The 24,474-nt window shown below is 58.2% G+C and overlaps 1 protein-coding gene across 4 annotated transcripts; it reads right to left on the bottom strand.

The window, feature by feature from the left end:
• Positions 1 to 900: 900 nt before the first annotated feature.
• MYO1C (myosin IC) lies at positions 901 to 24,474 on the bottom strand. Of its 4 annotated transcripts, none has more exons than XM_003996421.5 (32): positions 24,256 to 24,474; positions 17,142 to 17,297; positions 16,910 to 17,025; positions 16,166 to 16,364; positions 16,005 to 16,085; positions 14,448 to 14,627; positions 14,268 to 14,366; positions 13,956 to 14,069; positions 13,798 to 13,869; positions 13,394 to 13,513; positions 13,188 to 13,270; positions 12,861 to 12,966; positions 12,663 to 12,743; positions 12,268 to 12,359; positions 9,546 to 9,640; positions 9,419 to 9,465; positions 9,230 to 9,310; positions 6,888 to 6,993; positions 6,661 to 6,778; positions 5,703 to 5,816; positions 5,547 to 5,623; positions 5,127 to 5,195; positions 4,944 to 5,028; positions 4,689 to 4,848; positions 4,320 to 4,403; positions 3,488 to 3,581; positions 3,338 to 3,393; positions 3,076 to 3,211; positions 2,928 to 2,998; positions 2,741 to 2,838; positions 2,568 to 2,667; positions 901 to 2,112 (listed from the first exon to the last, which is right to left on the bottom strand). In XM_003996421.5, the coding sequence occupies exons 1-32, from the start codon at positions 24,328 to 24,330 to the stop codon at positions 2,086 to 2,088; spliced, it is 3,192 nt and encodes a 1,063-aa protein (XP_003996470.1). In that variant the 5' UTR covers positions 24,331 to 24,474; the 3' UTR covers positions 901 to 2,085. The 4 variants fall into 4 exon arrangements, with proteins under 4 accessions (XP_003996470.1, XP_023099202.1, XP_011287322.1 ...); XM_023243434.2 differs by lacking the exon at positions 24,256 to 24,474 and adding an exon at positions 23,288 to 23,442; XM_011289020.3 differs by lacking the exon at positions 24,256 to 24,474 and adding an exon at positions 18,666 to 18,820.

The raw sequence follows: 24,474 nt of genomic DNA, 5'->3' as shown, positions 1-24,474 counted from the left end.
AGACAGAGCATGAGCGGGGAGGAGCAGAAAGAAAGGGAGACGCAGAATCTGAAGCAGGCTCCAGGCTCTGAGCTGTCAGCACAGAGCCCGATGAGGAGCTTGAACTTGGAACGGCGAGATCATGACCTGAGCCAAAGTTGGACGCTTCACCGACTGAGCCAAAGTTGGACGCTTCACCGACTGAGCCACCCAGGCGCCCCGAGACTTTTGAATTACTGGGAAAGACGCTCTTTTTTCCTACCTCCTTATGCTCAACTCACAGAGTGAAAGCCCCGAGCTGCTGCTGACTGTTGCCGCCATGCCACAGGGCAGAACCTGCTTGACAGTGGAGCCACCGCAGAGGAAGGCTGAGCCAAGAGACGGTCCCAGACATGTTCTTAACGATGTTGTTTGAGTGCCTGCAAGCAGCCCTACCCTGGGACCATTAGGTCGCTAATGCTAATAAATGCCTTTTCTGCCCAAGCCAATTTAGATTTTATTTGCCACTTGCCACAGAATTTGGAGCCTATCCTTTGGGACCCAGCTCAGATGTCATCTTCTCTGTGAAGTGTTTACAGCCTTTCTCCCCCACTGAGTCCATCGCTAGTCAGCGTGCCCCTTGGGGCCTGCACTTCCCACACTGGGCTGTGTTTCTCTCCGCCGGGCTGAGGACCACTGGGCAGGGACTGTGTGAGATGCATCTTCCTCTGGCCCACAGCAGTGGGCCAGGCTGAGCAGCCCTTCGGTAGATAGTTAACGAAAAAGCAAGTCTGTGTTGCAGCTACTGGTTACTTCTGTTTTCCCTCCGGGAAGGCGCCCTGCCTTCCTCCTTCTGTGGACAAGGCAAAAATTCTAACACAAGACCCCGGGTTGCCTTTAGGGGTCCTGTCCCTTTTCCTAACATTCACAAGCAGACCAATGTTGGCAAACACATATTGCTTTATTTAGTGTTTCTCTGGATTGCAGAAGTATCAGCGGTGGGCTGAGACCCCCAGGAGGGCAGAGGCAGCTGGGCAGCGCTCAGGCCCTCTGGGGAGGTGGGGGGACACAGCAGAAAGAGGTGATGCCTCTGCAGCTCCTCCCAAGGCTAGCCTCTTCCCTGGGCTCCGCAGACAGGAGGGCGTAAGGGCCAGGAAAGGGCCTACATCCTTGAAGTGGGGCCAAAATATATAAACAGGATGTTTGTCATCCTAAGGCATAGACTCAGGTAGGACTGCTTCTCCCACCTGTTGGCCCCCAGGGTGATTGCTGGTTAGGGAGCCACACGCACCCTTAAAGACATGAACCTGTCCCTGGAGAGGCAGTGAGGTGTGTTGAAGACAGGACTGCAGTCCTGGTTTTGCCCCAACCTGCTGGATGAAGGGCACATCCCTTCTCTTGGGCCTCTGTCTCCTGCTCTGTCACACCAGGAAGCTTACACTAGATGATCTCTCGGCGTGTTCCAAATTCTGTGGTCTAAGACCCCTTCCCCTGCTCCAGGGTGTCCTCAGGCAGGGGTGATGATTTTGAAAGGGTATTTTTAAGGCAGGAAGAAGGGGGCAGGCAGAGGTGGTCTCAGCCCCCAAGGGGATGTCAGAGTGGGCTGCAAAGGGTACAGGTGGGCAGGCAGGCAGAAAGAAAGGTGCCAAGGGAATGAAGAGGAGAGAGTGGCCTGGGCAAGGGAGAGGGCACCGGGGCCCAGACCACCCAATCCCTCGGCTACACTCCCTGCCCTGCTGGCATCAGGGAAAACACATCCAGTGTGTCTTGGGGTGGGAAAATAGCTTTTTTAAAAAATAGTTTCTTATAAAGCATCAAAAAATCTCAGAGAAAACCTCAGCAAAAGTTCCCTTCTCTCAAATATTTGGCATCGGCAGTGGGGCTGGCATGGCCGCCTCTGTCCCCGGCTTTCCTATTGCTGTGGCCCGGCCTGGCCCACTTCTGGGGCGGCTCCCTGGCCCCCGCTGCTCCCTCAAGAGAGGGGTGAGCAAAAGGCAGGAATTTGTCAGTGGGCTTCGAGGTGTCCCTGGGTCCCTGTCTAGAAGCTCGAGTCTTTGGTAAGTGGGAAGGGGAGGTGGGGAGAAGCAAAGCATTGGGAGGTGGGAGGGGGTCCAGTGGGCGCCTTCATCACCGAGAGTTCAGCCGTGGGGCCACCTATGGGGGCAGAGAGAGAAGCCCAAGTGGTGAGTAGGAAGCAGACCCAGGCGCTTTGGGTGCTCGTCTACATGGATTGGATAAATGCAGTGGCGGTCTGAGGGGTGGGCGTCTGGTGGCCTCAGTCCTGGAGACTCCGATCCTACTCCCATAGGACTCCCCGTCCTGCCAGAGTGGGACTTGTCTACAGCTCCCCTCGAGCCTCCTAGGCCTCCCCCACCTCCCGATGCTGCCATCTTTATGACCCTCTGCACCGTGGAGGCTCATATGGCCCCACTCTCTGGCCCTCAATGGGCAATGGGAAGAACAAGGTGGTTTGATGCCCCACGGATGGAGACCCATGGATGAGCTGCCCAGGCTCTGCCAAGCTGCCGAGGAAGCTCGGCACCCGAGGCTCACCTGAGCCCCAGGGCTACCGGTAGGGAGGTGGGCTGTTGCCTGCTGGCCCCACTCACCACAGCCAGGTGCCCGTTCTTGGCCTTGGTGATGAGCAGTTCCGAGCCAGGCGTGAAGTCGATAATGCCATCCCTGCCGGGGCCCCCTGCGAACGTGATGCTGGAAGGAAGGAACGTGTGAGGGCTGTCTGCATACGCACGCCTGGTCCCCTCATCACCCCTGACCGCCTCACCTGCCCTGGTTGATGTTGATGTTGTTCACACGGTCAGCACTGAGGGCTGTCTTGGTCAGTGTCTCAATCACGTGGTCACTCTGCAGCACCACATCCCCCTGGGGGCGTCCAGAAGAGAGAGGGGTCAGGCCCTGCCCAAAGCTCGAGAACCCACCTCGGCCCTGCCGCCCAGGCCCCAACAGGGTACCTTCTGCTTATTGTCCTCCCGCTGCACATGCAGCACAAAGAGGCTGTCGCTCAGGCTGCTGACAGAGATTCCTGAGGAGAAGGGCAGAGGTTAGGGGTCAAGGGTCAGAGCGGGGGCCCTCCCTAAGCAGCCCTGGGCTCTCGCTCACCGGTCAGGTTGGTGTAGTCAATCCTCTGCTTGACTTTGGCGTCCTCCACGATGACCACGGCGCTGGGTGTCAGCAGCAGCTGCCGGGAGCGGGCTTTGTAGCCCTTGCGGTCGTATTTCACCACAGGCACCGCATACTGCGGATGGAAGGTGGGGTGAGGGCTCGGGGAGGGGCCACGGGGCCTCCAGGGCAGCCCCTCATTCTCTGCCCAGGCCCTGAGCAGCCCCCATGCAGCCCTCAGGCCGCAGAACCGTGGTCTCACCTGGATGGGCTCAGAGCCGAGGGCCTGCAGTACCTTGGGGCTGATCTCATCTGCACCTGCAACGCAGATGGGGGAGAGAGAGGTCAGGGGAGGGGAGAGGGGACTTAAGTTGGATGGTGCTGGAGGGTCGGAGCACTGAAAGGGGCTCACCAAGCCGTGTGCTGATGAAGAGCCTGGGGACACTCTGGGGGTAATTGTCCTTCTTGCCCTTGAAGATCTCACTAGCCACGGCTTTTTGCTGCAGCTGAGGAGACAAGGGCGGGAGGTGGGGGTTACAAGGGGTGGGAACCATCAGGGAGCGGGAAGGGGCAGGCCAGCCCCAGGAACTGAGACAGTCTCTCACCTTCTCGCTGGCCCCAGCACCAGGAGGCGAGGCCCTGCCACCAACCCTGCTGTTGGCCTCTCCCTCTGCTTTGCCCCCAACCCCACTAACAAGACAGAAGGCTTTCCAGAAGGGTCAAGACAGCATTTCCAGGGGCTAGGCTCGACCTGGGGGCTAACTCCCCATCGTATCAGGCCCTGGGGCCCCTGGCGTTCACCTCTAGCTTGGCACCTTGAAGCTGGCTGATTGCTGATACTCTAAACTACGAACAGGTTATCTGAGCTGGTGGGTCTTTCAGCATCATCCAATAGTGACTTGGCCAACACAAGGCACATCAGCCACCAACGTCCATCCGTGCAACCACGGCAGATGTTACCAACCGATCAGACTGATTCTGTAGCCTTTTCAACACAGGGCTCTGGGGAGCCTCTACCACTCCGGTGGAGTGGGCCCATAGGACAAATTCTATTTGCCACCCAGGGGCCACTCCAGCCTTGACCTCACACACGAGGCCAAATAGGGCCCGGGATGCGTCTGACATCACACTGTAAATCCGGGGGGGGGGGGGGTGACGTGCTCCTCCCAGCATGCTCCTCCCAGCACGCTGCCCCGACCTCGCTGGCTAGTCCCAGTCCACGCCTGCCTCCTCGCTCTCCATACCTGCTGCTTCCACTCCGGGCTGATGCTCCGACAGTAGTTCCACACCATGTTCTTCATGCACAGCTCCCGCAGAAGCTCTGAGGCCTGAGGGCACGAGGGAGGTCAGGGCACCTACACAGCCCGGCTCCCTTCCCTCTGAAGACACTAGGCATATGCCCACTACTGGGCCTTTGCCGGAGTGACACCCCCCCCCCCCCAACCTGGACATCCCTTCCATTCCTGAGCCGTTTCTCTCAAAAGAACTCATTCTCCGTGGCCCAGCTCCAGTTCTCCCTCGGGGGACCTCCAATGCTTCTCCGTCCACAAGATCAGTAGGCCCCTCCGCTGAGTGCTTTCACGGTCCCCAGATCACCAGGGAAGCCCACGGACCTCACGCAGGGCAGGTGGCGGTGTGGGCCAGGAAGTGTCCAAGACATTCCGGGGCAGATGCTTCCGCAGGTTGAGCAGAAAGGAGGTGCGCACGTGGTCCAGGAAGAAGGCATTCTCAGGGCAACGGGGTGCGTGGCGCAGGATGAATCCACGGATGAGCCTGGGGGTGTGGGCCCGCCAGGGGTGGGGGTGAGAGGCCTGGCAGCGCCCCACCGCCTGTTCTGCACCACCCCCTCGTGGCGCCCCGGTGCTCACCGCCGGATCGTCTGGGCGGCCCACTTTCTCTTGGCTGCCTTCCTCCGGCCCAGCGTTCCCCGCCACCACGACTGGATGCAGATGGCTGCGGAGACCACAAACGGCTGACCTTAATCTCCTCACGATGGCGGCCCACTCTAGCCCCAGACCCTGCCCCTTCTGAGGACCCCTGGGCCCCCGCACCTGATCGCTTCACACGGAGGAATTTCTGCCGCCAGTGAAAGCCCCTCCAGGCGGCCTGGATCTTCGTGGCTGTAGTGGGGAAAGAAAGTCACTTGGCCAGAGCCCTGGGGAACCAGCTGAGGGCCTGGCACTGTCAGAGCTCACTGAGGGGCACGAATGAGAGTGGCTGAAGGAACTACTGAATGAGAGGATACATAAGAGAAGGAGAATGCAATGCGTGAAGGAGTGAAGGAGGGAGCAAAGGAAGGTGGGAATATGCTCAGAGTTTGCATCCAGGAGCAGGACTGGAGCTGGTAAGGAGGAGGGGAGCTGAATGTGAGTGAACTGGGCTTCCTGGAGAAAAGGCCCAAATGCAGTGATTTCTTTCCTTCTCCCCAGAACAGACCCCACTGGGACAGGAAGGTGCGGCCTCTCTCTTACCCAGGCTCTGCCGCCGGACCTCCAGGGCGTCCTCTGTGGCAAACAGGGTCTTGGGGAAGCGGATGAAGATCTTGGTCCTGAGGAGGCAGCAGTGATCAGCCCCTGCTTGCTACCCCTTAGCACCCCAAACACTGGGTGTGGGTGGGTACCACTCACCTGCCCATCTTGTACTCTTCCGGCTTGTAGCCCAGGTGCCTGACCAGCACAGCCACCCCATCCTGGGGCCGTCCTGCCCATGTGGGCCATGTCTCTGGACACAGTGACTTGTACCTGGAGACAGGAGGAGCGGAAATGCACCCAGGCCCCACCCCAATCAATTCCCCCCCACCCCCCGGGACCCAAATCAGCTTTTTGGGGTACATGCTGGGTACTTCCCACCCATGACTTGCAGCTCATGAAAAGCCTCAGAGGTCACTTTGTCACTATATCCATTTTATTTTATTTATTTATTTTTCGAGAGAGTGAGCAGGAGAGGGGCAGAGAGAGAGAGGGAGAGGGAGAGAGAGGATCTTAAGCAGGCTCTACACTCAGCAAAGAGCCCAACACAGGGGCCCGAATCTCATGACTGTGAGCCGAAATCAAGAGTAGGACACTTAAACGACTGAGCCACCCAGGCGCCCCACCACTGCATCCATTTTAAAGAGGAGGAAACTGATGTATCCTCATCTGTCTAAGGCCACAGGGCTAGAAAGTGGCAGGGATGGAATTCAAATCTGATTGACTCTCCAGCCCCTTAGACCAACCACAAAGCTGCTCTATCCTTTCTGAACTGATTGGAAACTCTGTCCTCTTCATAGACTTTTACCATGCCACCTGGTGACAAGCATGTGGATGCATGCCCATGGACCCCTAACCAGGTGCTCTATGAGGGCAGGTCCCTGAGCGCGTGGGGTGGGGGATGGGGTTGGGAGCACCGGCATCCTGTCCACCTAGCTTGATATTAGGCCTTCAAGCATGGAGGGTCCCCTGGCATGCATCCCACAGCAGCTCAGAGACTCAGTGTCCTAGTCTCTGAAATGGGGCTAAGAATCCCTGTCTGCTCTCACGGGATCCAGAAATTTCCTACCCTCCTTCCTACCCCCTTTCCCTGGCGCTGAGCCAGGCCACGCCCCACCTCTGCAGGAAAGCTTCGTATTTGCGACGATAGGCAAAGCCGGCTCTGCGCACGCGCAGGTTCTCCATCAACCCCAGGTACTTCACCTGGTGCCTGATCAGCACTTCGTCAAAGCGGCCTGGGGGAGGGGTAACAGGGCGGTCAGTGGACTTTCAGGGATGGATAGCCTGTTGCCCCTGCAGGGGTGACCCAGTCCCCACAGGCCTATGGCGGGCGGAGGCACCTACCTGGCTGTTTAGCATCATTGGGCTTGATGCAGCGGACATAGGCGGGCTCTTTGGACTGCAGGATCTCCACCAGCTGCAGGAGGCTCATCTTGAACTGGGTGGCAACCTGGGCAGCCAAAGTGAATGGAAGGTTGGCCAAGGCTGTGGATCCCTGCAGCTGCCCCTCACTGGGGCAAAGCTGCTGAACCCTGCAGACGCCCCTTCCTGGAGCGGAGTGGCGCCAGTCCCCACAGCTACCCTGGGCCCTACTTGGGCCCTTCCTTTTGCCTCCCCAAGCTCACAGTAGAGGGAGGGACCAGACTGCTGGCATCTTCCAGCTGGGCTAGAGACATCAGCTTAGGAACCTCACTCCTATCTAAAAACCCTGCTCAGGAGGCACCAGGCTGAGACTCAATCCTTGGAACCTACTCTTGTGGGCTCAAGCCACACCCAATCTCTACACCCAATCTTTTACACATTGGCTGTAGAGATTACTTAAAAAACCAAAACCAAAAACGCTTGTTCAGGTATCCCCACAACCCCGATTCTACATCTCCCTTTGACGACAACTCTTTCTCCTTCTAGAATTTCAGGGCCACCTTCTTTACCAGTGTGTCCTAATGCCTAGGCATCCAACCATTGTCTCTGCACACTGCTCATCAAGACCGTCAAGGATCTCAGGCCTATGGGAGAAGCAGACTTCTCAACAGATTCGCAATTCCATCAGTGACAGAGGTATGTGCCTGGGGGTTCCAAAGGCATCAAGGAGGGGCAACTAATCTAGTCGGTGGGGTAAGGGGCATCAGGAAATGCCCCTGGGGCTGAGATTTAAAGGATAAGCAGGAGATAGCCAGAAGGAAGAGAGGAGAGGAAGGTATTCAGGCAGAAGGACAGCCCGAGCAAAAGTTTCATGTACCCAGGGAGCTATAAGCAGTGAAAGGATCCGGATGGGGAGTAAACAAGATAGGATTAGAGAGGCAAGCAGATGCAGTATCATGACAGGTTTGGAGAGTCACTTTCGGGGGACTGACTTCTCCTGAGGGAAATAGGGAGCCAATGAGGAACCTGGAATGAGGGAACAGCAGGCACAGATCTGCATTTTGGAAGACCCCTAAGCAAATATATGGAGGGTGGGTGGCAAGGGCAGCCAGGAAGCCAGGAGGAGACCAGAGATGACACTGGCTGGCTCAGAGCACTGAACTGGAGCAGTGGTCATGGGGACAGGCTGAGGGGAAGGAGCTGAGAAGTACTCAGGCAGCAGGAACCAGCAAGATCCAGTAGTTGTCTGGATGAGGGAGATGGGGGAGACTGAAGAGTCACGGATGTTGCCCAGGTTTCTGGCCTGTGAGACTGGGTGGTGGGTGATCCTCGTCCTGAGTTAGGGACACAGAAGGGGCAGGCCTGGGGCACTGTGCAATCAAGGGCCCATTTTAGACCAGTGGGTTGCCTGGAAGGCACTGGAGGAGATCAGTGGATACGTGAACCTGCAGCCTGCTGGAGAGGCCTGGACAGTGGTGCGTGTCCTTCCCGCGAAGGGAGGTATGTGTGTGTGGGGAGGGCGAGGGGTATGCATCAGGGAACAAGGGACTGGGGAGTGGGACACTGGGCAACCCATGGTTTCTGCACCCTCCCTGCCAGCGTGTCTCAGCCTGCAGTACTCCAGCTTCCACCTCAGACTGAGCCCGCTCCCGCTGGGACCCGGGGCCTCCTCCCGCCACACCCAACAGCCACACCTCTGCCCTCAGCTCACTGGAGCTCTCCCTGAATCAGGCACTACTGGCCCCACCTGCCTTTCCCAGCCTCTCTCTCCATGATGTCACTCTCCTGTCAACCTCCTGGTCTTTTTTTGGGTTCTGCGTGTCTGTGCTGGGCCTTCCTCTGCCTGCTGTGCTCTCCCATAGGTCCCTCTGACAAGCACTTACTCAGTCCCAAGTTATCTCAGATGCTTCCTCTAGGAAGCCTTCCCAGACTGCTCCCCCCACTTCTACTCCCTCAGGCAATTTGCTGTTCCTTATTCTGTTTCCAAAGCACCCTGTGCACATTTCTATGAAAGCACCTATTCATTTTGGTCTCCTAAGTGCCTAGGAATGTCTGCCGAGTGGGTGCATGCAGGCAAGTGCCGATGCAGAGACAGGTACAATCCCCACAAGGACTCGGGGGTTCATGTGTGGGTCTACAGGTAGAGACAGGTGCACACATGGAAGCCAGCACAGATGCACCCACGGGCAGCCTCCTAGACGCACACAGATGTGTACCAGTGAACACGTAGCTCACACGCACGCTGCCAACTCCTGGCTCACGCAGGCACCCATCCACACACACGTGCACACACGTGCCCCCTCAGGTCCCCACAGCCTCCACACCGTCTCTGGCCGCTTCTTGTCGCTGAGCTCACTCCGGTCGAAGCATTGGCTCATAATGGGATTTTCTGAGCTGCACATGGTCTGTGAGGGCAAAGCAGGGAGTCAGGGCACAGGGGCAGGTGGGACCCGTTCCTGGGGCAGAGGTCAGTCAGTGCCCAGATCCCGATCCCTCTCCCCAGTCTTTCTCACCTCCTTCAGGTTCCGGAAGAGAAGGTCATTGTTTTTATCCAGAAACCCTGGGAGGGGGGAGCAGACACGAGGTGAGGGAGAGCCCCTCTCCCTGCCCACTGTGGGCACCCAGCTCCAGAATCCTCACCGGTCACACTGTAGGTCACCTCTCCAGCATAGTGCAGAAGGCGGAACTCCCCACGGCCCAGAGATTTCCTGGTCCGCTGGTCAGCCAGCTTGTGCCTGGAGAACGAGAGGAAGCTACAGATTGCTGGCCTGGGCCAGGCGCCTTCCTGCTGAAGAGGCTCAAGAGACGAACCGGGCATCTAGAAAGGAGCAGGTACGCCCTGGGCCACGCCACAGCCCGCTATGCCCGGCGACAGACAGGGCAGGGCTGTCCGCTGCGGAGGCTCAGGGAGGCAGACGGCCTTTCCCAGGGTCACACAGGGCCAGGACCGGGATGCAGGCCTCTGCGCGGCTGGGGCTCACGGGGCAGAGGTCTCCTTTCATTGCCTGTGGCTGTTATGTGACTCTGCTCAGAAGGCTCAGTGCTGCCCACTGCATTTTAAGAATGGAAATCTGCCCCAAAAGATTACTTAAGTGTATTTATACCCTTTAACCCATCGTCTACTTTTTTTTTTAAGATTTTATTTTATTTTATTTTTAAAAAAAATTTTTTTAACGTTTATTTATTTATTTATTTATTTTTTTAAATTTTTTTTTTTCAACGTTTATTTATTTTTGGGACAGAGAGAAACAGAGCATGAACGGGGGAGAGGCAGAGAGAGAGGGAGACACAGAATCGGAAACAGGCTCCAGGCTCTGAGCCATCAGCTCAGAGCCTGACCTGGGGCTCGAACTCACGGACCGCGAGATCGTGACCTGGCTGAAGTCGGACGCTTAACCGACTGCGCCACCCAGGCGCCCCGAACGTTTATTTATTTTTGAGACAGAGAGAGACAGAGCATAAACGGGGGAGGGTCAGAGACAGGGAGACACAGAATCTGAAACAGGCTCCAGGCTCTGAGCTGTCAGCACAGAGCCCGACACGGGGTTCGAACTCATAAACCGCGAGATCATGACCTGAGCCGAAGTCGGCCGCTTAACCGACTGAGCCACCCAGGCGCCCCTAAGATTTTGTTTTTTAAGTAATCTCTATACCCAACATGGGACTCAAACTTACAATTCCGAGATCAAGAGTCACATGGTCCACCGACAGAGCCGGCCAGGCGCACCCCCGCCCCCACCATTTTCTACAACTATTCCAAGCAACTAACCAGAGATACAGGGAGAGATTTAAAGCACAAGGATGTTTGTGGCAGCCTTGTTACCCCAGCAGAAGCCTGGAGGCTGGCTAGGGGCCTCCAGAGGCTGGTTGAGAGCACTGGAATATCTGTGAGTTAGAGCCACTGGAGGAAGTGTTTTGAGGAAATTTTTCTGTTTGATGATACAGGAAAACACTCAGGATATAACATTATCCTGAACCTTATACACAATAAGTTTTCAACTATGAAAAAAAAACATATAGAAAAAGGCAGGAAGGAAATGCCTCACATTGTTAACAGTGATGACCTCTGGGTGTTAAGCTAGATAACAAGTGGCTTTTGCACACATTCCAATTTTTCTCTAATGAGCATCATTATTTTTACAATCAGAAAAAAAATGTTAATTTATTTACTATGAGAGAGAGAGAGAAAGCGTGAGTGGGGCAGCGGCAGAGAGAGAGAGAGAATCCCAAGCAGGTTCCACACCGTCAGCGCTGCACCCTGAGAACCCTGAAATCATGACCTGAGCCGAAGTTGGATGCTTAACTGACTGAGCCACCCAGGCGCCCCCAGGAAGAGGTTTTTAGTGTTACGATTTTTTAATTTAAAGTTTATTTATGTATAAATAAATTGAAAGAGAGAGAGAGAGTATGAGCAGGAGAGGGGCAGAGAGAGAGAGAGAGAGAATCCCAAGCAGGTTCTGCACTGTCAGCGCAGAGCCTGATGCGGGGTTTGAACTCACAAACCGTGAGATCATGACCTGAGCTGAAATCAAGAGTCAGACTTTTGGGGTGCCTGGGTGGCTCAGTCAGTTGAATGACCAATTTCGGCTCAGGTCATGATCTCACGGTTTGTGACTTCAAGCCCTGCATCGGGCTCTGTGTTGACAGCTCAGAACGTGGAGCCTGCTTCGGATTCTGGGTCTCCCTCTCTCTCTGCCCCTCACCCACTCATGCTCTGTCTCTGTCTCAGAAATAAATAAACACTAGAAAAAAAATTTAAAAAAAAAGAGTCAGACTTTTAACCGACTGAGCCACCCAGGTGCCCCTTAAGGTTACAACTAAGCAAAAAATAAAAATAAAAAAATAAAAAGGTAAAATGCTCAGGGCTTTGGCATTCAACAGCTCCAGGCCTGAGTCCTAGCTCTGCAACTTACTAAATGTGTGATAACCTTAGGCAAATGACGTCACCTCTTGGAGCCTCAGTACAGTGGAGAAAGCACCACGAATGCCTCCTTACAGGCTTGCTTCAGGTTAGAGGAGGTGATGTGCACAAAAGATGCAGGGCAGAGGTGCTTGCTTCTTTCCTTCCCCTTCCCACATTAGGGGAATCCTTAAAGAAAGAGCAACTTCCAAATAAGGAAGCTAAAAAAAAATCTTAAGTTTCATTCTCAAAAAAGAATAAGGAGGGAGCCATGCTCCTCTTAGCTTCTTACTTTGTGGATGCACCACAAGCTGCGGCTTTGTGCACCTGTCCTCAGCTTAGCAACTCCCCTGGTCATCCCTCCGTATGACTGGGGTCTTGGGATTGTAGGGGGATCCTGCGCTTCACAGGCTCTTCCCCAAGCGAGCCCTTGCCCCTAAGCTGCTCGGCCACCCCGCTTACGTCAGGAAGTGCGGATGGTGCTTGACTGTGTCCTCCAACTTCTCCAGGAAGGTCAGATCCGTGGCCTCCCCAGGGCGCAGACATTCCTCATCCTGGGGGGGGTGTGGCAGAGGATGAGGGATGTATCAGGGAAGGAGCCGGAGGGCACAGGAGACTCAGGGGCATCGTGCCAGGGAGCAGAGATGTAGCGGACAGGGGCAGATCATAGGGAGCCTCCCACAGACAGCTTCCAGACCAGACCAGCACCTCACCTCACCCTCCACACACAGCCCTGCCCTGTCCCTACTCAACACCAAACTCAGGCCCTCCATGGACAGGCCTAAGAGAACAGGGAACGGAGTAACATCCTCCCACCCAGCCCCCAATATGAGTCCTCGAAAGAGCAAAGGACTCACCAAAATGGAGATGATGCCCTTGAACTTCTCCTCTACCAGGTCACAGATGATCTTATTGTTGAAATACTGGACGGGCTCCCACTGAAGGGCAAAAGGGAAGGACGGCATCATCACGGGGTCCTAGCACCTTGTCCGGGGGACCCCAGTGCCTGGCTTCCTATGGGGTGTCCGTAGGGACACCTGCAGGCTCGCACCCACCGCGATGCCCTCCGCCTCATATTCCTCCTGCTCCGACTTGAGGGTGAGCTCGATGAAGAGCTGCTGAAGCTTCTCGTTGCAGTAATTGATGCAGAACTGCTCAAAGCTGCGAAGGAAACAGAGGAGCCCACGGTAGTTCAAGGGGGACACAGGATCAGGACAGGGGAGAGATGCGGGGAGGACTCGGAGTCGCTAAGGGAAGGTACACAGAGCAGGACCCGAGGTGGCCGGGGACTTCGTCAGGAATACGAGAGGCAGGGGCAAGAGGAGAGGGACCGGGACAGGGGAGATGGGAGGAGAGACGGGCAGGTGGACGGGGGGGCTGACCTGTTGTGCTGAAACACTTCAAAGCCGTAAATGTCCAGGAGCCCAAGGACCGTGGTGCTCCGCCAGCTGGGGCTCTCAGCATCCTAGGGCCAGCGGTTCAACAAAGAGCGTGGGTCCTGGTGTTTGCCAGCACCCAGCCCCAGGCCTCCCTGGACTGCCCTCTCTGCTGCCTCAGAAGCAGCATGGGCCAAGGGCCACGAGCTCACCTTGGAGGCCAGCGACCTGTTGATCTTCCTGACCAGCCAGGTAAAAGTGCGGCTGTACACGGCCTTGGCAAGAGCGTCTCGTGCATACGCAGCCTGTTCCAAGTTCAGCGGGCTCAGGAGCTGCCAGCCAAGGTGAGACGGGAGATGAATGCCACAGACCCCTTTCCATCTGCCTCCCGTATGGGCTCAGGCCGAGCACCAGAAAACCACGGCCACTCTGTCCTCCCGGCTCCTGGTGAGCCTGGGGGGTGGGGCACACCAGGAGAGGCCACAGTGGCCACATCAGAGGGAAGACGGTGTAAGGACAGGAGGCTGCGTTCCTGGAGGTGGGAGTCTCAGAAGAGGCCTTGGAGCACCTGCACCCCCTTCACCCCCCACGTCCTGAGACAAAGGCTTGGCCTCACCTCCTCCCCCTTGGCGATGATCTTCCTGTGTGTCAGGGCTTCCCGCAACGTCGAGCCTTCCACACCAAGCAGCTGTCAAGGGAGGGGGTGGGCATGGTGGGGGTGCACTCCTCCTCACCCCAGCCCCTCTGCCCTCGCCCTCTGCTCACCCCACTCACCCTGGTCAGATACTTGAGCTGGTTCTCGGTGGTGACCTGGGCGTTGCTCTCCTCATCAGCGGCAAAGTGGATGTTGCCCAAATGCAGGACGCTGGCCACAATACTCAGCAGGTCCTGGACAAACAGGGAGGGGTGGGTGGGGGTCACAGGAGGGGCAGAGAGCCAAGGAGGGCAACCAGTGAGCAGTCAGATGGAGCAAGGAATAGGTGGGGGAGTGTCTGAGAGAAGGGAGCTGTAAGGGTTGTAAAAGCGGACGGAGGTTTTCCAGGTGCGGCAGGAGGAAAGGGGGGGCGTCCCCAGCACCGGCCTCACCTCCACTTCATCTTCAGTGAAGTCGATGACTGTCAGAGCCTTCCTGACGACTTTCCAGTCACTCTTGTCATTGATGGACGAGACTTTGGCACACTGGCCCTGGGGGAAGGGCAGAGCTGGGTCACCAGCCCCGGCGCTGCGTTCCCTGGGTGGCACCCGCCCTGCCCACTCGCGACTCACCTTGACAAGGTACAGGTAGCTCTGGGGGTTCCGCTCCAAGCCCAGCCTGCGCAGCAACTCCTCCTCGCCCCCTTCCAGCAGCTGGTAGAAGACGTGGAAGTTCCTCTCCCCGTGGTTCTGGTGAACCACTCGGGACTTCTCCAGCAGGTAACTGAGGATGTGGCCACCCACAGGTGCACCCTGTGGGCAGGGCAGGACGTGGTGGCTGTTCAGGGGGCCTGGGGATAGGCTCCAACCCACCCTCCCCCGCCTTCCTCTGCACTCCTGGCCTCTAATTCTAGAGCTGCGACTAGCTGCATGGGCTCAGCCAGCCACCCCCTCTGGCCTCCGTGTTCTCATCTGAGAAATGAGCACATCCGGCCCTATCTACCTGGCCACTCCACTTGGCTGTCCGACGAGCCGCTTACACTCAACAGGCCTGGAACTGCACCCTGTACTCGTGGTGTCCCCTCCTCAGACCAGCTCCTCTCTTCCCATCTTGGTCAATGGCCACTCCGCCCAAGAAGTTTGCCCTCCTCTCGGAAGCCTCTTTTCCTCCCTAACCTCATGTCCCGCCACGCAGCCAATCCTGCTGCTTTAACCCTCAAAACATCCAAAACTCTACACTGCCACCACACTGGTCCCAGCCACTGTCATCTGTCATCTCGGCTTAATAACCACCAGCCTCTGGACTGGTTTCCTTGTTCAGCCTGCTTCTCTTACCATCTACTCTCGACAAAGCACTAGAGGGATCTGTTGGAGAGCAACATCACATCATGACGCACTTCTGTTCCAAACCCTCCAACAGCTCCCCTTCTACTCAGAGTTTCTTGTTTTGTTTTATTTAGTTTTGAGAGAGACAGAGACAGAGCATGTGCGGGGGGGGGGGCAGTGCAGAGAGAGAGGGAGACACAGAATCCAAAGCAAGCTCCAGGCTCCGAGCTGTCAGCGCAGAGCCCGACACGGGGCTCAAACTCATGAACCATGAGATCATGGCCTGAGCCAAAGTCAAAGGCTTAACCGACTGAGCCACCCACGCGCCCCTACTCAGAGTTGGTTTTTTTAAAACTTTTTACAAAGACCCAGAAGTGCCTGCACCATCCAGTCTCCCCTCCTATTCCTGGGCACCTTGTTCTCTGGCCTCCTTGCTGTCCTTACCAGGTACTCTCCTACCCCAGGGCCTTTGCACTGGTTAGTCCCGCTGCCTGAACTCTCTCCCCTAGGTATCTGCACAGCTTGCTCCCCTGTCTCCATCAAGCCTTTACCAAAATACTACCTTCTCAGTGAGGTCTAGCCTATCTGCCTTATTTAAAATAGCAACTGGCCCCACCCCTCACCTCATTTTATTTCTTGCTATAGCACTCGTCAGCTAAATTACATTTTTCTGTTTATTGTCTATCTCCCTGGAGGCAGGATTTTTGTCTATTTTGTTTCACTGCTGTACCACCACTGGCACCTGGAACAGCACCTGGCACAGAGTAGACGCTCAATTAATATTTGCTGATAGCAAAGACCTGGCGAGTGGGTGCCTACTACCTGGGAATCCCATTCCCCCTGCCTTGACCCATCCACAGGTACCTTGAAGTCAAACTGCACATCCATGTACTTCCCAAACCTGCTGGAGTTATCATTCCGGAGGGTCTTGGCGTTTCCGAAGGCCTAGGAGCGGAGGGGGGTATGAGGGATATCTGGTGTTCTCTCCCTGCCCCTCCCTCCCTGCAGACACTGCTGTCCCCTACCTCCAGCACCGGGTTGCTCTGCAGCAGCCGGTCACGTACAGCACCCCCCCTCTCGGGGGCTGGGCAGGTCTCAGCGTAGAACTGCAGCAGCCGCTTGGTGGCCTCTGTCTTGCCTGCCCCGCTCTCCCCAGAGATCATCACCGCCTGATCCCGGCGCTCGGTGCGCAGTGCCCGGTACACAGTGTCGGCCACTGCAAACCTGGGGCAGAGGCTTGTCAGGAGCTTAAGGGATGGGAGTGGGGCAAGGTAGGAGGGGGATGGGGCACAGGGATTCCCGTATTCCTCATATTTGCTTGGAATTCATTTGTGGGTGGGAGTTGGGCATACCCTCACAGATGGGGATTGGGGGACCCTCAGGACTGCGGGTCAGGGAAGGTCCTTCACCCTGAAATGGGGGTCACTCTGAGATGGAGGACTGAGGAGATCACTCACGGGTGGGGGTCCTGGAAGTCATTCAGGTAGAGATTGGGGTCGCAGAGTCACTGAGGTTGGGGAGTCATGCCCAGGTACAGTTGGGGGCAAGGAGCTAGGGGTGGGGTGGGGGCTGGGGAGGCCCCACCCACATGGGGTTGAGAGATTCATCTCAAGTGGGGATCAGGGTCACTCTAAGGTGAGAGATTGTAGGACCCCTCACAGATGTAAATAATGATTCATCCCAGGTTGGAGGTCAGGGATATTCTAGAGTGAGAGTCATCTCAGGTGGAGGGGGGGGGGTCACTCCTGGAGAGGCTGGGGTTCACTCACAGGTGGGGTGGCACCTCATAGAAGCTGACACCCCGGTAACGTTCCATGTGCTGCCGGCTGTAGATCTGTAGGTCCCGGTAGGGGTTGACAGAAACCAGGACGGGGCCAATATAGGTCTGGGGGTTGAGGGAGGAGAATCAGAAGTCTCTCCCAGGGGCTCCTGGTGCTTCTTTCCCCCTCAGACCTGTGTCTGCGCCCCCCAGAAACCCTTCTCTTCCCACTTGGGGCTCACGTAAATGAGGTTCTCCCGGAAGCGTCGCCGCAGGTTTTCGATGAAGGCTGCCTCACTGGTGAAGTTCTCCAGCAGCACGAAATCCTGTACCCCCACCCGGTCACGGGCCGTCAGTGCACTCTCCATGGTCACCCGCACCCCGTCACTGCCCAGGGCCTGCAGGGAATGGACCACAGGACGGTCAGGGCCAGCAGGGTAAGGTAAGGCTGCTTCTCTTCCACCTCAGCCTGTGGGACTAAGAGGGCAACCAGGGGCACATGCACCCAGGACACAGAGAACACCCAAGAGATGGACCATGCTGGGTACAGGGGCAGGGTCACAGGAAGCTGGCACATGGAACACTGAGGACGTGGGTCATACAGAACAAGGACCATGTGGGGCACATGGCACCTGGACACAGGACACTGGGGCACAGCAGACCCTGAGGAATGTGAAGCAAGGCCACTAAATCCAGGCAGGCACTGCTTTTTGTGTAGAGAAAGAGGAGTCATGAGAAGAAACTCCCTGGAATAATAAAAAGAATGCTCTGTTGACCTTGGACAAATCCCCTCCTCTCTCTGGCTTGTTTCCTCCTCAAGGAGGAGTTGAGTTAGACCAGGTGACCTCAAGTCCCTTGTTCTGGGCCACGTGTGACAGGTGCTTTGGAGGACAAAATGGCTCAGAGTGAATTCTGCAGTCAGGGTGGAGCCATCTCTGCCACCCTCACTCATCAAAATCTCCAGGAGAAGAGAGTCAGGGACCAAGCAAGAGGCCACCAACAGACCACAGGAGAGGGATTTCCCCAGAGGGCCTCCTGTCCCAGCTGGACTCAACACCCACCCCAGAAGTTGCAGGGGAGGAGGGGGGAGGGACTCCTTCCCATAGCTGGGCCACACCCTCTCCTCCAGCTGCCAGCTTCCCCAGACACCCTCCTCCTGAGAGACCCAGAAGCCTCAAGGGGGTGGGGGTTTTACCATGGAAAGCCCAGCTGCCTCCAGAGCACACAGGCTCAACAAGGCCCTCACCCCAGGTTACACTCTTCACATAGGAGGAGAGGGGGCTCTAGGAAATTGACGTCAAGAGTGCCAAGGGTCGGAGAAAAGCAAGGTGGCAGTGTGGGAGGGGGGGTGTAGATCCCACTGAGGCCATCAATTCTCCTCCAACCACAAAGCATCCAGATCTCTGGCCTGGGGCACCCCTCTGGGTCTGGCCTGACTCTCCCAGGCTTGTCCCTCGCCGCCTTAACCGCCCCCCCCCCCAATCCTGTCCCGAAGCTGTTGCCAAATCTGGCCAAAGCTCCCGCCCCCTTGCCCTCTGGGTGACGGGTCTCTGTGCTCTCAGCCCTCCCTGAGAGCCGCCAGCCGGGCTCTGGGTCCGAGTGCCCCGCGGCCCTCTTTGCCTCCGCCTCTTCCCCCTGCAACTTTCCGGGACGTTTTTCCACCCGAAATTCCTGGGCCGCGCCCGCTTCCTGGCGGGGCCGAGGCGGCGCCGCGAGGCAGAGAGGGACGCCCGGGACCCCCCGCCCTGCCCGCCACCTCCGCTCACCGACGCCCGGTAGCGCATCCTGCCCGGCCGGTCTGGCGCCCTGCTCCGCTGCCCGTGCTCTCCGCCCGGGGCTCGGCGGCAGCGGCGGCGGCGGCGTCAGCGAGGGAGGGGCCGGCCCGCCCCCCGCGCCGCCCCCTGCGCGAGCCTCAGAAGCGCGGGACTCCCCGGCCGCCCCCGCCTCGCACGGGGTTCGCACTCGGGGGTTCCTGCCCAGCTGGTGGGAGTGGGGTGGGAACTATGCGGGATTTCGGTGCGCGGGTGGAAATGGGGGGGGGGACGGAGCTCCCCGCCCGGCAGGGGCTCCGCCTGAGTCAGGTTTTCCAGGAGGGGCGTTGTTGGTTCCAGGGTGGGGCCCGGAACCCGCACGGCCGCCGCGTCTACACGGACCCGGAACTGACTTCCGGGCTGTGTCTACACTACACATCAGGCCAGGCGCACGACGAAGATTGAGGCCCTTGGGTCCCGAAGGAGGCAGGATTTCCATCTCCCCTCACCCCAACCTCAAGTCCCAGGAAAGTTAAAAATAGACCGAAATGTCCAAATACGGCCGGCGCGCCCAGGCGGGCGGAGCCTCCGTGCAGGACACTGTCCACCCCTATATACTCTCTGGGGGGTGGCCCAGTGTCCTTAAGGCCCAAGAAAATCTCTTTAGGTTCGGAGTCAGGACGGAGCGCACACCCAAGGGACAGCCACGGCCACAGGGAGCCTTTGCCGGGCGCGGTGTGTGTCTGGCCCCTATGGAGGTCTCATTCTTCCATCTGGGAAATGTACACCCGACTTCCAGCATTTGGGGCCTATACCCTTCTCCCCTATCCCAGACACCCTAACGAGGGCCTCTGTGCTTCGCTCAGGGGCTCCTCTCCTCTTCCTCTTGATCCCCCAGGACACTCTTCTCCCAAACCAGCCCCAAGCAGCCCCACCGTCGCTGGGGTCTTAAAAGGCACTCGAGGGGCAAACTCTAGCTCAGATCCCACCGCTGGCAGAGGCGGTGATGGCGAAAAGGCTTTGGTGCTTGCAAAAGGCTGGGCTATTTCTTACGAGCTGTATGGGAGCAAGTCGGTTTCCTAGAGCCAACTCTGCATCCTTAAAATGTGGCTAATACCTGCCTTAAAGATTGCTGGGAAGGCTAAGATAAAGCGCGAAGGCACCTCCCAGTCCCTCAACAAGCACTTCCCTCTCTCGGCCCGACATTCATTCCACACGTGCTTGGGACAGACCTACTAAGAGCCAGGCCCTGGGCCAGATAGGTCACACTTCCTATAGTGGGGAAAGCCCCTCAGGCGTGCCTGCCAGTTACAGACAGCTCTCGTAAACTTTACCTGTTTCCCACCTGACAGATAAGGAACCTGAGGCACAGTAACGCGGACTTGTCCTAGAGAGGAAAAGGCGGGGCCGAGACCTAAAGCCCCAGCATGCCCCTCGCACCCAGGCTCCCCCGAGAGGGGGTGAGGCTGCGGCAGGTGCGGGCTGCAGCCTCGTGGGGAGGCTCATTACCTCGAGAACAACAGCCCGGTCGGAGCCGCGGCCCGGGGGACCCCGCGGGGGGTGCACCAGCTGGGAGATGGGGCCTTGCGGAGGGGCCAGGGGACTGGGTGCGCAGCTGGGAGATAGGTGGGAGAGGAGGGGGGGGGTATTAAACGCCACCGACAGAGGCGGGCTCAGGGAGGAAGGGGGCGCCCTCTGCGGCGTCCCAGGTTTAAAATCCAGAAGGGAACGGGAGCGGGGAGGGTTCTCAGCTTCCAGCCCACTCGGGGTGGGGAGCGCCTTTGGATACTGGGGGAACGAGGTCGAGCGAGCCCCCACCAGCAGCATGGCTCCCTGCGGTAAGGGGGCGACAGGGCTGGCGCTGCGGCCGCTCGCGGACCGGGGAGGAGGAGCGGAGAGCGGGAGGAGCCTCGCGGCCGCAGAGCCCGCCCCGCCCGCTGCCGCGTCAAGCGGCTGGAATGAGGGGAATCCGCGTGCGGAGGGGTCCTGCCTGCCACCCCCCACCCCCCACCCGGAGCCGCGCCGCCGCATTCCCGGGATGCCCGCTGGCGCCCCCACAGCCGCCGCCCGGCGGCGGAAGGAGGGGGCGTCTTCGCTGCCGGGCAGGCCAGAGGGGCGGCCCCAGCCGGGGTCCCGGCCCCCGCCCGCCCCGCCTCACTGGACGGAAGCGCCAGCCCCAGGGAGGGGTAGGGAGGCGGGGAACCGAGGGTGTGAGAGACACAACGACCAAGGCTGCAGCTCCTGGAGCTTCCTGCGTTCTCAGCGCCGACTTACCGTACTCCCTTCCATGCTCCCAAGCCAAGCCTTTAGGTCTGTGTTATTACCCCATTCTATAGGCGGGGAAACTGAGTCTGGGCAGGTGAATGACTTGTTCAAGATCCCAGGACTAGTAAAAGGAGGGATGGGGTTGGAACCGGCAACGCCAGCACTCACTGCTTCTGCAGGGCTGCCCTGAAGGAGAGACGCAGGCCCGCCCGCTGGCTGGTGGATGTCCAAGCTTCCGCTTCTCTGCAAGGGTTAACTCGCTGCCCTGGCAGGCTATGACCTTCCTCAGTAACCCCGTGACTGCCGTGCCCAGTATACAACCCTGTCGGTTTTGTGTGACTATTGATATGTAGGCCTTAGGAGCAATAGCTAGGGAGTACCCACTGCCTTTGGGCCCCCAGCATGGTCCTGCACCTAGGGGCTGGCTGCAGGCTGTCGAGAAGCCATGGACACGAGTGACCCAGGACTTATTTCCCAAGACTACCTCTGGGTTTCCTCCCACCTGTGTCATTTCCTCTAAAGGCAGGGATGGGGCAGACCCAGCAGACCTAGGTCATCCAGTGCCCTTTACCTAGTGTGGGCCAGGTACCCTCAAGACTGGCCTCTGGAGGAGTGGGGAAGGCAGTGGCCTCAAAGAGCCTCAAAGGACCCATGCAGATCTGGAGAGGGTGTTTTGAGCATCCCCAGATTTCTGCTAAAAGCTGATTTCCACCGAGGCAGCCTCCTGGCCTTTTGGGGAAACAGAATCATAGCCTCTCTCACCCACAGTGTAGTGCTGGGCACAGAAGAGTTTATATTCAGTTTATATTCATTATGCTCAGTTTATATTTATTGGATGTATCTTAGATCTGGGCCCAGGCTGCCCCACCAAGGACTGTTCCAGACTTAAGGCAACTGTTGTGAGGGGCAAGGGAGATGAAAGGTGGGGACTCCAGAGCTCTACCCGATTGTTCACAGGGCCCCAGTCAAGGGCTATACACTCTAGCTCTAGAATCATGGGTCTCTGGCCTGCCAAACACCTCTGCTTGGGGGTCCAGCGGAAGTAAACAGAGCACTTTGCCCCCTGACCTATCCTCCTTGTTCAATATCCTATATGTAGAAAGGAGGAAGACACCTCCAGCTAGTCATCATCATCTGGCATCAAAAGTCCTGTTCACTTCCCTCCATTTCTCACACCAAGGAGTCACCACCTGCTAAAACCTTCCCTCTGCTCCCCCTTCACTGTTGTGCTCCTGGATCAGGCAGGAACCTTCACACTGCCCTCCCAGCCTTCCTCCCTCCAATCCATTTTCCCACAACAGCCTGTAGTATTTACAAATGCAAGTCTGATTAATTAACATCTTATGTTAACGGAGTGAAAGTTTATAGGGCACCCTTCCATGTGCCAAGCCCATACTTCACACCTAATGCTTCTTGCCAGGAACCTGCATATAGACTCCAGCAGCCCCCTCTGTCCTCAGCTCACCCCGATGTGCCCACAGGGGTGGTCCTCTCCAGTCCCTTCTTTCGCTACCACACACAGCCAGGAGGAACTGCCCCCATCCCTATCACACGTCGCTCTCTCCCTAAGCTTCTTGTTTTTGCACCTGCACCTTCCTTGGTTGGGTGCACCCTCCCTCTCCCCACCTGACTGACTCTTAGTCATCCTTGAAGACTCAGCTCAGGTATCACCTCCTTCAGAACCCCTTCCTGCCTCCCCCAACACATAGCCCCCTCCATATCTCATCGTGCTCTAATCGCCAGTTTCCTTGTCAGTCTCTCCCAGGAGACTGCTCCCTCCAGGGCGTACACCCCGGCTAGGCACACAGTTGGGGCTCAGTAACCCCTCGTGGACGCCTGTGTGAATGAACGAATCACAGAGCCCAGAGCGTGCCGGGAGTTGAATAAGGCCGTGGACCAACCATTCATTCTCTCGTTCACCTCCGAGACCCCGGCCGCCGCACTCACGGGCGCCCAGGAGCGGGGAAGCTGGCACTGCAGGGCCCCGGGGGCGGAGTACGGGAAGGGGCGGGGCTCGAGCGTCCTCTCCGGAACCCAGAGGCAGCCCCGGCTGCCGGAGGGGCCCAAAGGGGGTACAGGGTGCCTGGATCCTGTGACCCCAGCCGCCCCTCCCCGCCCTCACGTTACCTGCAAGTAATCTAAGTCTCCACGAGGCCGAGTTCTGGGACCCCTCACGGGCCGGGCCAGGCCGCCCCGGGCCGACCCTCGGCCCCAGCGATCCCCAGGCCGGCGACCCCCGCCTTCCCGCACGGCAGCTCCGGGCTGGGCTCGGCTTTCGGCCACCTGCCCTTTCCCCCTTTCCCCCCGCCGGCCGACCCCTCCCGAGACCACGCGGCTGCTGCCCGCCGTGGGCCCACGCCCCCCGTACCCACCGGCTCGGCTCTTCGGGTGCGCAGGCGGGGGCCAGGCTGGGCGGCGTGGCCGGCTCCGGAGTCCGCGGCCCCGCCACGCTCTCCCCGCCCAGGGCCCGCCCGGGGCCGGGCCGCTGCCTGTCGTCATCCCGGGCAGGGCCCAGGCCCGGGCGCGCGCGCGCGAACCCTCCCGCCCCGCCCCGCCCCGGCCAGCCCCGGCCCTGGCCCCCGCCCGAGTCCGCCGAGACTCGGTGCCGCACACTCCGCAACCAGCTCCGGGAACGGGGCGCGCGTCACAGCCACACGCGGACTCTCTCTCTCTCTCTCTCTCTCTCTCTCTCTCTCTCTCACACACACACACACACACACACACACACACACACACACACACGCACTCTCCACACCTGGCCCACTCGCTGCAGCGCTGGGGTCGAGGGGATGCATTTCCCCATCCTAGGGCCGCTTTGCATCCTCAGAGCAAACCCGACCCCCGCCCCGCTTTTGCCAGGCCAGCTCAGCTCTTCCCCACTCGTGCCTACCTGTCTCTCTTCCCCCTCCTTCCCTGCCCAAGCTACCGCTCTGAGCTGGCCAGTCCTGGTTCTTTGGGCTGAATGAAGCGGAGGCATTAATTCAACCTGTCCTATGCGTCTGGAGCTTTACATGCACCGCCCGTCCTTTGGCCCCAGAGTAGTCCTGTCACCTACGTGTTAGGGCCAGTTTATAGCCCAGCCTATTGAGGATCAGGGAGCTGGGAGAGAAGGGATTCAAACCTAGATCCCTGCTTAGAAAAACCCTGCTCCTAGAGGTGCTTAAGCTCTTACCCCTTCCTTTCATTTACCCCTTCTTGTCCAGTCTGTTCCTGTCCAGCCAAAGATCAGAACCCCTCCCCACTGCTCACCTCTTTCCCGAGGGGCTTGCTTGAGAGGGAGGTGCTGGGCCCTGGGGAGATGCTGCCACCCTTCCTCCCGGCCCAGGGCATCCCAGCTTACAAGCTTGCAGGGCCTGTGGGGATGAACCACGCGGATGATCTCCCCAGTGGGTATCAGCTCCACTTGCAGTGCCATTCTGCCGATGGAGAGCCAGTGTGCTGAGCAAAAGCCTGCCTGCCCACTGGCTCTGGCTGCTCCCGGAGTCAGGAATCTGGTCTCACACTGGGATGGCCACTTGGTTCGGCTTCAACTCCGGCCCCGGGGGATGTGTCTGGTCCA

The sequence above is a fragment of the Felis catus genome, chromosome E1 (assembly GCF_018350175.1).
Source record: "Felis catus isolate Fca126 chromosome E1, F.catus_Fca126_mat1.0, whole genome shotgun sequence".
NCBI classification, from domain to species: domain Eukaryota; kingdom Metazoa; phylum Chordata; class Mammalia; order Carnivora; family Felidae; genus Felis; species Felis catus.
The sequence above is the reverse complement of the archived record's forward strand: the minus strand, read 5'-3'. Positions and strand labels throughout refer to the sequence as shown.